Source organism: Melitaea cinxia, chromosome 15 (assembly GCF_905220565.1).
Source record: "Melitaea cinxia chromosome 15, ilMelCinx1.1, whole genome shotgun sequence".
NCBI classification, from domain to species: domain Eukaryota; kingdom Metazoa; phylum Arthropoda; class Insecta; order Lepidoptera; family Nymphalidae; genus Melitaea; species Melitaea cinxia.
In genome coordinates this window covers 11,193,140-11,208,529 of record NC_059408.1, presented here as the reverse complement: position 1 = coordinate 11,208,529, position 15,390 = coordinate 11,193,140, and the positions used below count along the sequence as shown (strand labels likewise).

The 15,390-nt window shown below is 32.8% G+C and overlaps 1 protein-coding gene across 1 annotated transcript in view; it reads left to right on the top strand.

Moving 5' to 3' along the window:
* The first annotated feature begins 582 nt into the window (after positions 1 to 582).
* LOC123660734 (probable ribonuclease ZC3H12B) overlaps positions 583 to 15,390 on the top strand; it is a 39,186-nt gene continuing 24,378 nt past the window's right edge. The window contains exon 1 of the mRNA XM_045595783.1: positions 583 to 912. Within this exon, the coding sequence (XP_045451739.1) occupies positions 688 to 912 (225 nt within the window). The 5' untranslated portion in view covers positions 583 to 687. The remainder of the gene's footprint in view (positions 913 to 15,390) is intronic.

Sequence of the window (15,390 nt, the reverse complement as noted above, 5' to 3'; positions counted from 1 at the left end):
ATCGATTAAAAAAAAACTTTAGAATAAAATAGAATAGAATAAACTTTATTGCACACCACTCAAAAAAAAATACATATAATAGTTATTTACACATAGAGATAGTAGTGTACAAAGGCAGTCTTATTGCTTAGTAGCGATCTCTTCCAGACAACTTTTAGAAATAGGAAAATATGAATTGAAAGGTAGGTGCAGCCGCGCATTTATCTGTATAATTTGTAAATAAAACATTATGTATGTAAACATGATGCATTTAGTTTAGGTTGCGCCAACATAAAAGAGTAACTTTTTTTTTTTACCTAAACATCAATCAAATAAATTATAATATTTGACCAACAGATAAAAAAACGACGAACAAACGATTTGTTTATAAAAAAATTGTCAAAATAACTTTTCAGCTGCTTCAGGGAGGTACCTATCGTAACTTGGTCGTAACTCGTAACGACATAACTTTAATAATCTATGCTATTGACCAGAAAGTACAAACTAATGTGCCTTAGTCCATGTTAAGACGTCAGAGTTCCCGTTCCAAAATCCGAACAAACAAACGTCAAACGTGAAATTTGAGAATTGTTACCTATTTGATTGTGATAATATGTTACAATTGAGGACTACAAAATTGTTTTGATATGAATTATGCAATTATACTGCGATTAAGTGCGTGATTTCGATCGCATTGTTTATCAAATAATGTCAAACGAAACAGATCTGTTTATATCGGTTCCTCGGTCGTGTTTAAACGATTTTTACAGCAAATATCTCAATTTAGTCGAAACTTTTTACTATGTTACGCTCTCTGAAAACAAATCAGGAAATACGAATGTGAAACCGGATTTTGTGAGTTTTAAAGTGATATTTAATTTAAACCCCGTGGATAGTAACTTCAAGCCACGAGAACTGGTGGACAGGATACAGGTACGATCTAAAAATAAAGGTATTAAAAGAGTAAGTTGCACTAATGACTTGAGTAAAGATCATTCATATAGAAAAATATTGATAAATTTTGCGTAACTCAATAACTCCGGTCTTATTATAGATATTATTAATTTGCGAAGAGATAGGATGAAAATAAGTGAATATGTAGTAATAATTACTATCCTTTAGAAAATAAATAATCAATTCATATTTTTTATTTTGATACTAAAAATATTTAAAACAACCTTTTTAATTTATACATAATTTTGGTTTACTTGTTAGGTTGTTATATTTTATGGCATTTGACATATTATGAAACAAATTATTATTGGTATAAAGAATATGCATTTCTAGAGTAACACATATATAGTATTAATAAATCTATATTCTATAGGGATTCAATTTAAGCTCATCGTAATCTCATCATAATCGTTTGTTGGAATTGTAGTGTACTGTGTGATGTGCAATTGAATTTCTATGTTTTTTATGAGTAACTATTTATTTCAACTCATTTATTTTAAACTAGCTGTTCTGCGACTGTCCACGTGGAATAGTAACTTTCCATGTTCAAATTGATTCTTTAAATTGACATAACTTTTTTATTTATGAACTGATTGACATGAAACAAACACTTAATGAAAAAAAAAATCTGACAATCATTGTGTAGAGAGCTATTTGCATTGAGAAAGGTCCCAATAATGTTTTTTCTCATATATCTTAAATGTATAGACAGTGACACGTTACATTTTTATTATATGTATTGATTATATTTGACATATCTAATGTTTTGCTGGGGATATTGCTGTATAATTTATAGTTTGATAGAATTTATGGCTAGTCATTATCTATACATATAATAAAATGGTAGGAAAGTTAAAACTATACATTGAATATTTTTTTAAAAGAATACTTGGGGTGTAATCTACTATCGACACCAAAGCCAAAAATATGGTTTTTAGAATTTTTGTCCGTTTGTCTGTTTGTCTGTATGTATGTCCGGGATAAACTCAAAAAGTACTGCATGGATTTACTTCAAATTTGGCACAAATATTATTAAGAAGCTGGGTCAACATATAGGCTACATATTATCACCTTCATTTCTTCAATGCATTCTGTAACAACGCGTAGTCTAACGACGCATATTTGAATGTTGTTGTTATTATGTTAATAATAACCATGCTATAAAGCTAGCTTTACACTATAAATATCATGCAATATAAGTAACAGGCTGATAAACATAATTAAATGAATATTAGTAGTATCAATACAATTTTAAAGCAGCGCCATGTATCATTTTTTTTAGCCATATATATTCATTATTTTCTCCATCTGCTTCAGTCACAACTTATAACTTAATTCAGCAGAATCGAATAAAGTCATTTATTCAAAGCAGGCTGAAAATAAGCACTTTTTGAAGGTCAATTTTACAAAAGACAGTCTCCCTCTGTTACTGCACTTTCTGTAGATATGAAAACTGTAAAGAAGAAACAGGTAAATGAATGTTATTTTAAAAGGTATAATCGTAGGTAATTTTGGTGCTGTATAGCGTTCACGCAGAAGATGTCGCGGGCAGCAGTTAGTGAATAATTAAAATAGTAGTTATTAATAATCTTTGATGAGGCGTAGTTATGTAAAGGTGCGTACACGTTGTTGTCGTAATGCCATCTATGGGAACCTAATAGTGTTTCGATAGATAGCGCTATAAGAAACTACTTTGCTTCAAACTAACGATCAAATAATGTTACACATCTGGATCTATATCCGATACTATAAGGTAGTGAGCTATATTGTCCATGCCGTGTGGTGTCAGCCGAGTAGAGTAGCACCACCCCCTTTCTACCCGTGGGGGTCGTAAAAGGTGACCGAGGGATAAATCTGGCTCAAAATCATCAGGGTCTTGGAGGAGGAAAACTTCATTTGAAACCCGGAATGGGGTCTCCGTGAAGCATTCGTGGCATAGCTCTAAAATGTGAAAGGCTCCTGCAGCCGAACTGGCACCATACGTATCGACTCTTCGTTCCTGTGGGCCTAGCCAGTGAGGTCGAGAGGGTGGCGTAGAGCTTAGGCAACTCTACATTTTCCTGAAGAGTGTCCTAGGCGATACAGTGTCTGTCTGACACTGTCTAAATCATCTGGAATAGACGGACTAAGGCTAATGAATTAATATATTATCCACTAAAGGGCAGTGGCAGTTTATTGTTTATCAATAATTTTGATGATTCTTGTTTTAATTGAAAGCTGATGCTTGTCTTGTCATCCCATTTAAATTTGATCGAGATCTTATTTCTACTTTTAATTGAAGTTGGATTTTTTTTAGTTTGCGAGCAAACACAATTATTTAAACCAAATAAATGTATGAAACTTGGGTTTTAGCAGAATATATTAAATTGACTTAAACAGGTCTGCTTCATCTCGTATATTATAATTATAAAGATAGCTAAAATTTCAAGATCGAGTACACCTAAGAATAAATAAAATTTTATAGTTATGCATTGATAACTTTTTGGAAAAAATATATCATATATTATATCATAAATAAATATATCAAATATTTAAATATTTCAAATACAAAAGCATAAAAACAGAATAAATATACAGTCCTATAAAATATTTAAAATTAATATTATTTAAAAGGAAATATATGTTTTAAAAACAAAACAACAGATAAGTGAGCCTTGAATGTTGATTAACGAGCTTAAATTTTCATGGTATTCAATTTCCGGAATTGACATAAATAACGTTTTATGAGCGACAGCGAACAGCTTATTTTGCGGGAGTGACACAGGTCAGCAGTGCGCGGTGTATTTGGGGGCCGCCTACTGCAGTGGGCGCGCGAGTCGCAAGTCGCAACCCGGATCTCGCATGCCCCGCTTCCCCTTCACTCGGCGGTCCCATGCGTGGACGTTTGCGTATGCGTCCGCGAAACGATACTCGCTCGTTACTTTAGTCACTAGTCTTGCCGCGAAACGCCGCGCTCGCACTCGCGTAATGCCATGCGACGTGCGCGCAAACTAATTCGCATTTATTATGTTCGCGATTGACAACTCCCAGGTGAGCGCGTAGTCTAGCGACGTCTATCGTCGAAGTCCTCCTAAGCGCCTTTTAACACCTTTTCACGTCACTCGTATACCGTGTAGCGCGAGTTTCACAAAACGATGTACGCAAGTACGCAACATCGCATTGTAATGATGTTCATTCACGATCGCACGAATAACGATCCCGGAAGTAGAGCCGGTTCTTTAACGTCATCTAGGTATGCTAATTAACATCGACATTGTTTAAATATTGATAAGCATGAAAGGTACTGTATAAACGTGCGTTCAGCGAAACTGGATTAACATTTTTCAAGCGATCCATGATTTTAAAACGTTTAAAAAAACACAAGAAATAAATGTGAATAATGAAAATATTGTTTTTTTTTTTAATCAAAAAATTACATGTCATGTTTGTTACGAAGTAATGTTATGTCATTCACTAATTGCAGTAACTACCTATATAAATAATCTTATAAATAAATTGTGAAAAGTTATTAAAAGTGTCCATTGTAAGATTGCCTTTAATTATACTGAAATTATATTTATCTTTGTGAAACGTAGTTGAAAATAAATAAGTGTCGAAAGTGCTAACAATACAGTATCTATAGTAAAAAAAAAAAAACTGTACGTTGTACCTACCTTTAAAACAATAGCAACATAATTAGCTCATTGTATCCAGTCATGACAGTGTTTGTTATCTATATATGAGTATATATCGACCGACTTAGAACAGCCAGCACATATAATTTACTTACATTTCAGACTGAAAATTAAAAGTCGCAAAAAACTTAATTAAACATTTGAATAAGTTGAATAACCTTTTATATTTCAATTTATTCAATGACTGTCGATAGTAATTATCTATAATGTAAGAATCTATTTGAGGCAAGACGTTGCATTCTCGTGTCTGCGACAGTTGGACGGAACTCGGGAACTTGTATATTATTATTGCAGACTTTCACTTGACCACAGTGAGCTCTAGTAATTTATATTCACTCGTTATCCGCGACATCCGATTACGGTTTTAAATCGAATGTATTTTAGCATAGTTTTAACACTGTGTGCATATTTTAATGAATAAATCTTGATTCAATTCAATTTAATTATAAAGTAGTGTTTTTTATTCGAGCGATTTCATTTTCACATAAATAGGTATAATGTGAAAGTTCTCTGCTTATTTATTATCTCTTTTATTTAACACTTGGCTGTGCAAGTTAGTATTAGAAAATATGGCATCCCATATATGGCGCCACCATTACGCGATTATAAAAGAGTTGTAGTAAACTATATTGTAAGAAAAATGTCTGTCTATACATGTACTCGTATGTTCAGATGGACTATTTCCGTACAGAAAGGTTTCACCTGTATTAGCATTAATGGTTATTCGGTTATAGATGTTACTTCGCGCCGTGTTCATAAGCTTTCTAGCTTAAAAAATAATGTTCGGAAATGTGGTCTGTCAGATACTGAATTTAGCGCTTAAGTTACTTATAAAATGCAAGTCAAACAAACATTGACAACACTGAACTAATTAATAGGAGGAATTTCATAAGAAAGAATGTAATAAATAGAATTAAGGAGTTCAGAATAGTCAAAACAGTAATACTGTTTTTTGAAGCCAATTCGCGCAATGTTCACGAATTTTTTTTTTTACCAAGTGGAATTATGTTCTAGCATGACCAAAACGTAGGCGAATTACTGAAGATGAAATACTGGTCACTAAGTCGGCAAACAAGCGTACGGCTCACCAGATGGTAAGCGATTACCGTAGCTTATAGACGCCTGCAACACCAAAAGCATCGCAAGCGCGTTACCGACCCAATCCCCAATCCCCCCAGGAGCTCTGGTCACCGTACTCACCAACAGGTTCACCATTATGAACCTGAGCCCAAATAAGAATCCATAGAGTGGCTTAAAAGAAGTACAGCACCGCGAAAGAAAGTTTAAGGTGTCACAGTCGGCCCAGAAACTCATAGACAGCTTTTTGGACGCAGGAAGAATTTTATTGTAGATTACAAATATGAAGGTGTGTCTTAAACATGGAGAATACTATGCTTCAAATATGCAACAGTTAAAAATGGTGTTGAGCTGGTGGTCTGCATAACATGGGTTTCGATATTTTAAATCACCCAACCTACATTCCAGATATGGCCTCTAATAATTATTACCCTTTTCCAAAAATGAAAAATAACTTCTTGGTTAGAAATTTTCTACTGACGATGAAGTTAAATAAGCGGTTTCATCATATTTTTTGGAAAAAAAAAACATTTTTTTACGATGGTATATATGACATGCACCACCTTTCGATTATTATTTTTTTTGTCGAAATCGGTCCACCCAGTCAAAAGTTCTGAAGTAACAATACATTAAAAAAAAAGACAATCGAATTGAGAACCTCCTTTTGGAAGTCGGTTAAAAAGTTAGACTAAATATGCTTTACACTCCAATTCCGATCCAATCGATTTTAAGAACGTGTTCACAAAATTTCTTTATATTTTACACGATACTCTTCATATGAAAAAGTAACGAATGCTGACTTTGCTAAATGTTATTTTAATTTTTTTATTTTAATTTACCTTTTTTAATTTACCTTTTTTAATTTACCTTTAAATGTTATCTGTATATTTTTCTCTACGAAAAAAAATATTTACACATACTTTAAACATATATTTTTATTCTTTTACTCAAATCTTACCCAGAATATATATAGTGTTTGCACATGAAAAGGTTAGTCGGCTATTTACACAATAAACTTTTTCCCGTAGAAAGTTATAGCATTAGGTTTGCATATAAACCGAGTGGGGTGGAATAATTGAGTGCCTGTTACAGCCGGATACGTCATTTTCTCTTGCTAATAGACAATTGCCTATTGAAAACGAACCTATGAATATTTAAACAATCTATTTATAGTTTCTTAACTGAGTAATAAATAGTTTAATTCCAGGTATTATACATAAGATTAGTCTTGAAGAAAGTTAGACATTTATGATATACTGATATTCATACGTTTTAAAGGGAAACCACCATGAAACCAGAGATTAATTATTGTTATTGAGTAGCTAATCCGACAGACTGTCCTGTTTTGACTATCAAACGCGTGAGGAAGACATCGTTACGTTTATTAAGATTTTTAAACTTTCTTACTTTTTTATTGCGAAAAAACTTACAAAATATTTGCAACCTATAAAAAAAAACAGTTACAATCTAGGGTTCTCGAGTTCAGCGCATAGCAACATATTAATTTACATTAGCGATTTATTTTTATTTATACAAACGAAATATTTATTGAAAAAGTAAATAGGCAAGTTATTTACTTTTTCTTATTTTTATGATTGGTGTACGTGGCGCTAGTGTACGATGTAGATACTTGCAAAACTATTACCCTTTTTTACTAATTTTTATATCTGCAACTTAGATCGTATTGGTTATACTTTGTAAATATGTACTCATAAACTAAAGAATAAATGTTCGGTTAAAATAAATAGTTGTGCGGCAACCTTCTAATGTTTGTGTTGGAACGTATTGTATCCGGCAACGATTGTTGGAGCGCTTTTATACTTTCCGATACGATATCTTGATATTATGCTATTGACTAGTATTTCAAATATTTACCAGTACGTCTACCATGAGTTTCCAGAGACGATACACGTTAGCGAGTGTAGTAGAAAATTTGTATGGCAAGTTCAGGAGCGCCTCTACCGGATCCTATCATTACTATATTTGGTACCATAAGTTTTCTCAGGATAGTTGAGTTAACTACATTCGTAAATGTCATTCTAGAGCGCCGATATTTTCATACAATTCGCTACCATGAGTAACATATTTGATAGATGTCACCCTGTTTAACGTTACTATTATAGTTGCGTCACTCGCTTGAAAAAGTCGTGCGAGAAGTTTATAATTATTAAGTTTATATAGGTACTATTTAATTGCATTATATTTGGTAGAACATAACCTCGTTCCTAAAACACGATTTCACACTCACACACTTCTGCCTATCGCAGTCCACTGCTGGACATAGGCCTCCCCAAGTTCGCGCCAGACATCCCAGTCTTCCGCAATCCTCATCCATGCTTCCATTGCACGTTGAGCGACTTTAAACTTGTGGACCAGTCCCTTCGTCAGTGTCCACGTCTCGGCTCCGTATGTTAACACAGCCAGGACGCATTGCTCGAAAACTTTTGTCTTCAAGCATTGCGGAATCTTCGAAGTGAAGTTTGATAAAGTCAGCCCTGCGGTCACCAGCCCAGCGTGGTGACTAGGGGCAAAAAACCCATGAGTTCACACCAAAACACGATTTACGTGAATAAAATTATGATCACGATTTACGTTAATAAAGAAAGAGATAAATAACCATAACATTTAAATAGACACTTACTTTTCCATATAATCCACCATAAGTTAGAACTGGGAAGCACTATATAGTTCTCATTTTTTATATTTTGTTGTTTTAGAATTATTGTATAACAATTAAACTATATGATTATTTCAAGTGTTTGACAACAACTAAAGTTATTTAGACATTTAAACTGACGGAATAAATTGAAAAAATTTAAAAGTTCTTGAGCTCGCATGAATACACTGTAATATGCTGCTTTGCATTTTTGTCGGATTATTTTAAACTTCGTTTAGACCTCACTTCATTCGACAATCATCATGTTTACTCTTTCTTTATTCTATACGGAAGAAAGAGAAAAAGATATTAGTAACTAATACCAATATAACGCATTTAAAACTATAAGTCTTATCGAGTGCTCGATAGACTCTATAGTGAAATTTAGAAATACTCATAATAGGTATGGTATCGATAACTATTCCTGTTGCGTTTCTACGTTTACTACTATAGTTATATCATGTGCGCTTGTAACAAAAACTCATGGTAGATGTGCTGATGATTAAGTCGCTACAAGGACTCGTATCTCATTCGTAATCTATGTGGGCCTTTGCGTGCACTTTTCAATCGTCATTTTGTAAAAAAAAAAACTTTAAATACATACTTATCTAAATAAAGCGTGAAATGTCAATCGGTTTATCGTTTTGTCTATAAATTACTCCATCAACTTTGTGTCGGTGATTGTAAAATCACATATACACCATTACTTTTATTACACATAATGAATATATATATTTAAATTTATTTATTTTTTTAATTTAGATTTAACATTCATAGGCTTATCCTACAAGTGATTTATTGCTACAAAAACTACAAATACTATATATAAACTACAGCTCAAAAGTCCTGTGACTGCCTTGTAAAGATAGAACGTGGTCCGCCCCTGTTATGAATATTTATACCAAGCATTAAACATTAAAAGTCGTGTTTTCACTACTTCTCTGTAAAGTAGGCGTAGTAAATAAGTTGCATAATTAGCGTGTGTTGCGTAAAATTTGTGATAATTAGTTGTTTGTATGTTATATAGAATTCTTCCGAAAACAATCTGCAACAGTCATTAATCTTTGTCAGCATAGTTTAAAAAAGTAATGGTTCCAAAACATTGCCTTGATAAACGCTGTGTGGTTATTGCAGTATTTTTTTATATTTAAATAAAAATTACAACAATATCAATACATCAATATATTTTTGTATGTATTGAATAAATTATGATATTAGTTTATAATTATGACGTTAGTCCGTTAGTTTCTTTTTGTCATTAGTTCTCGAAATATGTGATACTAAATAGTCAGTCAGGCAGTCACATAGGCCTCCCCAAGTTCGCGCTAGACATCCTGGTTTTCCGCAATCCTCATCCAGCTTACACCGGCAAACTTACGTAGATCGTCGATCTAGCCAGCCGGTCTCCACTCCAGGGCACGTCTTCTCCAACGGCCATAGTCCTGCGACACAGGTGACCAGCTCACTGCCACTTCAACTTGTTGATTCGGTGGGCTATGTCGGTTACTTTCGTTCTCTCGCGGATAGTCTCGAATTTAATATTTTTTGTTATTACTTAATTTATCTTATCTATATACCTATTTCAGTGTTGAAATCAACTGCAATAATACAGCAATATGCGAGTAATTTTAAAATCGCACAGAGTCCCTGCCCATTAAAAATATTTTAAATTCATTTATTTCTGTATTCAATACAATAATTTAGAAATTAATTTGAGATGTTTTAAAATAATTCCATTTCAAGTATTTACCTGGAAGAGAATGCAACCCAGTAGATATGATAATATAACGTCATTTCTATAAATTATTCATGTGCTTGTTTGGCCCTCACACAGCTCGGCTTATATCATATTGTACTGTGGTTATAGATTTGATATTTTTAAATGTTTGTTTGATAAACACGATTGAGATTGAATATTGGAACGTACAAATTGGAACGTACGAATAGTACGACGCAACGGTTTATGAAGGCGGATTAACAAGAACCATTTCTATTACGTACTGATGTGTATATAAATGCTAAAAAGTGTTATAGGTATCTCATAAACTTTTTATTAAATTTACTTGTTTGTATTATTGGTAATTAATTATGTCAAAACTTGATATGTCCTAAAATTAAGATACTACTACATTTTATGTAATGTTTTTTTTATTACGATATATTTTGAGTGATGTTAGTGATTAGAAAAATAAAACAAAAACATGTACCGGCAGATTATTTATGAAGAAAACAAAAAAAAAAGCCTTAACTGATCAAGTATTTTTGTCACAAGATGTTTGATCAGTTAAGGTTTTTTATTCACAAGCGATCTGCTGGTTATAGACAACGAAAATAAGCATCGATGACTAAAAATGTACTTACTAGTTAACTAGATCTTCCTGACAATTTTGATTACAAAATAATATTCTGTTACTAAAGGAAAGTGATGATTTTATAATTGGAGTATGTAAAAAAAAATATAGTTATAGACGAATTTATGTCGTACGTCGAGTTATAAATAAATTTTGTAGAAGTTTTTCATTATATTAGACACCTATTCCGCCTGACATATTGCACCAACAGATCATATTAATTTACATAAAATATTATATCTGTGTATAAATTAATTCGTCAGTTTCTGCGTAACTTTGCATAGGTCTGCCAGTTTGTGGCCTTTATTATATCGTGTTATTAGATTATATATTTCTGTCTTCCGGTTGGAAGGGTTAGTGCGCCTATATGGATAGTTGTAGTTATAATAACATCTAAGTGCTATTTATACTAAACATTATATTTACTTTACGGCATAATAGTGCCAAAATGACAACTATAAACTCAAAATGACCATCTGCCAACCCGGAGTGGAGCAACGTGGTGGATAAAGCTCTCCAAACCTTCTCCTACATGGGCAAAGAGGCCCCTTCCCCAACAGTGGGATGTTACAGGCTGAATCGTGAAATTGACTATTGACTTATTTATTTATTTTATTTTTATTTTTATTTTTATTTATTCGGAAAACAAACAGTGTTTCATTACAAAAAAAACATATCCAAAATTAAAACTATACACCAATTACATGTTTTCACAATTAAATTACATATGCTTGTACACTTGATACAGTTGTATTAAAATAATAAATGCCACCTACGGATCAGTTCGAGAGCCGTCAAACCAAGTGTTCGTCAAAGTAGTTTTGAAATGAAGTGTTGAAGAAGTAAAGAGATCAAGCTGAGTGGATGCCACCACACTGTTTAAACTTTTAGCGCCACGAATAAAAAAAGAGTTTTGTCTATAATTAGATGCGGACTGCGGAATGTCCAAACATAAAGGTTGCCTAGATGTTTTATAAGGCACCCTCAAATTAATCTTCGAGAGTAAATGTGGAGAATCTACACGGTTTTGAGCAATTTTGGCTAGAAAGACAACGTCGGCAATTTGTCGCCGTTCCCGTAAGGGTAGTAAATGGTGTCTACGGCACCTTGCCTCATAATTGCAATCGTTGATTTCCAGCCTGTACTGTAGATATTTCAAAAATCTACGCTGTATGGACTCAATCCTATCAATGTAGACATCATATCGTGGATTCCAAACCTGAGAACAATACTCGAGAATACTACGCACCAAGGAACAATAAAGGACCTTAATTACCTTTATACTATTAAATTGGGAACTTGACCGAAAAACAAAGCCCATAGTTTTATTAGCCTTTTTACAGATCAGGTCTATATGCCTGTCGTATGTTAATTTAGAATCATGCATAATACCCAGATCACGGATCTCATTTACCCTGTGTAACACCTGATCTGTAAATTTATATAGAGTTTTCACGAATTTAAATTTACGAGTGAAAGTCATACAGTAACATTTCTGAATGTTTAGCTGTAAGTTATTACAAAGGCAATATTGCTCGAAACGTTCCAAATCCTCCTGTAATAGCTTAGAATCGCTTGGTGAATCAATATTTTTAAATATTTTCATGTCATCAGCGTACAGAAGGAAGTTAGAGTGTTGGAAACAGGAGGCTACATCGTTTATAAAAATATTAAAAAGCAAAGGCCCAAGCAATGACCCCTGGGGAACTCCAGAAGGGATATTATTCCAGTTTGATGAGAATCCGTTCACTACTACTGCTTGCGATCTCTTTTCAATATAGGAGGTAAACCATCGGTATAAATTACCATGAATTCCAGCAAAGAGAAGTTTTTGTAGCAATATTTGATGATCAATGCAATCAAAAGCTTTGCTAAAATCCGTAAAAATTGCGTCAACTTGACCCCCAGAATCCATGCCAGTTGTAACAGAATCTGTGAAAGATAAAAGATTAGACGAAGTAGAACGCATCGCTAAAAATCCATGCTGTTCTGGAATAAAGAATGATGATAATGATTGATAAACATGAGAATACACTATGCGTTCAAACACTTTAGCGAAGAGGCATAATTTAGATATAGGTCTGTAATTCTTGACATCATTTTTACTACCACTTTTATGTATCGGGGAAATAAATGCGGATTTCCAAATACGAGGTACGAGTCCCTCCGAGATTGAGCGCTTGAATATAATAGATAAAGGCACGGAAATTGATTCAGCGCATTTGACGGCAAAGATGGGTACAATCTGGTCTGGTCCTGAACCCTTGGTTAAGTCCAATGCCTTTAATAATTTCATAATTGAATCTATACTGATTTCTATATTACTAATACAAACAGAGACGTTATTTGGGTTTAAAGGTGAATAATTTAAGTTGTTCCTATGTGACAATGGAGAAAGAAAAGTGGATTGAAAAAATGAAGCAAAAAGATCACAAACACCTTGTCCAGTATCCGCAGACATTACATGTTAAACATCTGAGAACAAAAAAGGTACTCGTTCATTTTATGTATAACCATTTATAAATTTAGTTACGTAATCTGCTGCACTATTTGCTATGTAAGTTTATTTTAGGTGCGATAAAGTTGTTTATTATTATTAATCGTTTTTGATACTTTTATTCATTTTTACTAAAAAAGACTTCGATAACCACCAAGTAATGTTTAGCCTCAAAATTTTGTACCGCTAATCACTACATAGATCACGCTGAAGTTTTAATATGTTAATATTTCATTTGACGTACATAGACGTAGGCATAGATAACACCTAAACTTCCTGGTACAGTACTGATTAACATTCAGTTTGATAGTTACCGAATATCATAGGTACATGCTTATTTATTCATGTCTTATTCTTGACCGTTACCACCTTTTAAGAAATAAAAAAAAATCGATAATTCGTTCTATAATCTCGTTATATCTCATCAATAATATAACAACAACAATTAAAAAAAAAATAGGTTAGTCGGTAGGTAATCTTCTTTTACGAATTTTGTGAAATTTTAATAATCGAGACCATTGCGTTTCTTTCATGATTAAATTTGTCAAATTTATCATTAAACTTATTTTATTAATCTACCAAACCAAACCTATTTATTAAATGTATGCATAATGTATTTACTTACAAAATATTAAACTTAATTTTCTCAGATTTCTATTTCTCTACTTGGTTTTAACATTGGGACGGCAGTATAGTGTTAAAAGTTTTAATTTAGCTCTAAATATATATATATATATATATATATATATATATATATATATAACAAAAGATCATAGCGGTTATAAGCCGGCTTCGCGTTTGTCCGAAGTGTGTCGCGTGCCCGCATCCTGTTCGCCGGTGACGACACATCGCATGAGCCGACGTCGTCCGCGCACTCACATCCGATTGGTCGTTCTTATCTCTTTGACAAACGCGCGATATAATTTCTCCAGTAGTAAACGGAACTAATTGTATCCGATATGTAATCGATGTACGAATTTATGACTTTGTTTGTCATCTATCGTTGCCTTCGCCTGCTATCTCATCATTTTAATTTGGTTTTTCATTTTGGATTGATTTTTTGTTTTAATTTTAATTTAAGTGGATTTTGATTTTAATTTTGATTGTTTTAGGATTTAGATTTTTATTTTATTATAAATTTATAACTTTAAATTTGATTTGTTCAAATTATTGTTGATATTGTATCTAATTTTGATTTCGTCTTTAATTGCAACTTTAATTTTGACTGATTTAAATTTTAAATTTAAATTTGGATTTGGATTTCGATTTCGATTTTAATTTTAACTTACCTATATGTCATTTTGACTTTATTTTAATTTTGAACATTATCTTATTGTTTCTTTTTTGATCCTGTTGTCATTTGTTTACATAAATGTGTACACTACACAACATTCGCCATTTATTTATTTACCGATATGCATATGTCATTGATTGTGAATTTTGTGATTACTGTATAGGTGGCCATTGACGATCAGTTTTTCCCGTCAGTTTAACTGATCAGTTTTTGGCGTCAGTTAAACTGATGAGTTTTTCGCGTCAGTTGAAATATTTGCCCATTGACTGGCGTCACTCCGGCCCTTCAGTTTTCGTCCGACCGGGCTATTTAAAGGATGTGCAGGTACTACCTATTTTTGTTGAGAAAAAAAATGGATTCTGATTCCGAAGAAGAAACATTAATTCTCAAAGCGGCTACTGTTTGTTGCCATATACTGGTCTACAATGATCTATAATTTTATATGAACAGTTTTTATTATTATTTGTACCGCATCTGTAATAAGTATGTCAATGGTCAATCGATCATGCACGGTATCGTTAATGCCATTAATTATAAATGTATTTATTTATTTCTAATTGTTATTTATATCTATTTATAAAAAAAAAGTATCTCTATCAGCCGGCAGTTACCTATAGCACAAGCATTACATTGATTACTGTAGGAAGAAACGACGACTACGATGTGTATATGTTATAAATATGTATAAAAAAATAGTAGGTGTGTAAAATAAAACTTTTTTTAAAAAATTATAATTTTCGTCCGTTTTTCTCAAACATTCTGAATTTTCATATTTTTCAATAAATTTTGTCATTCTGACTCGTCTAGGGGACACCGTCGCCGACATTTTAAATACAAAAACTACACTAGTGCACTCTCAATCACCGCGGAAGCTGCGAGCAAAATGACGCGATTGGTTGGAATGACGA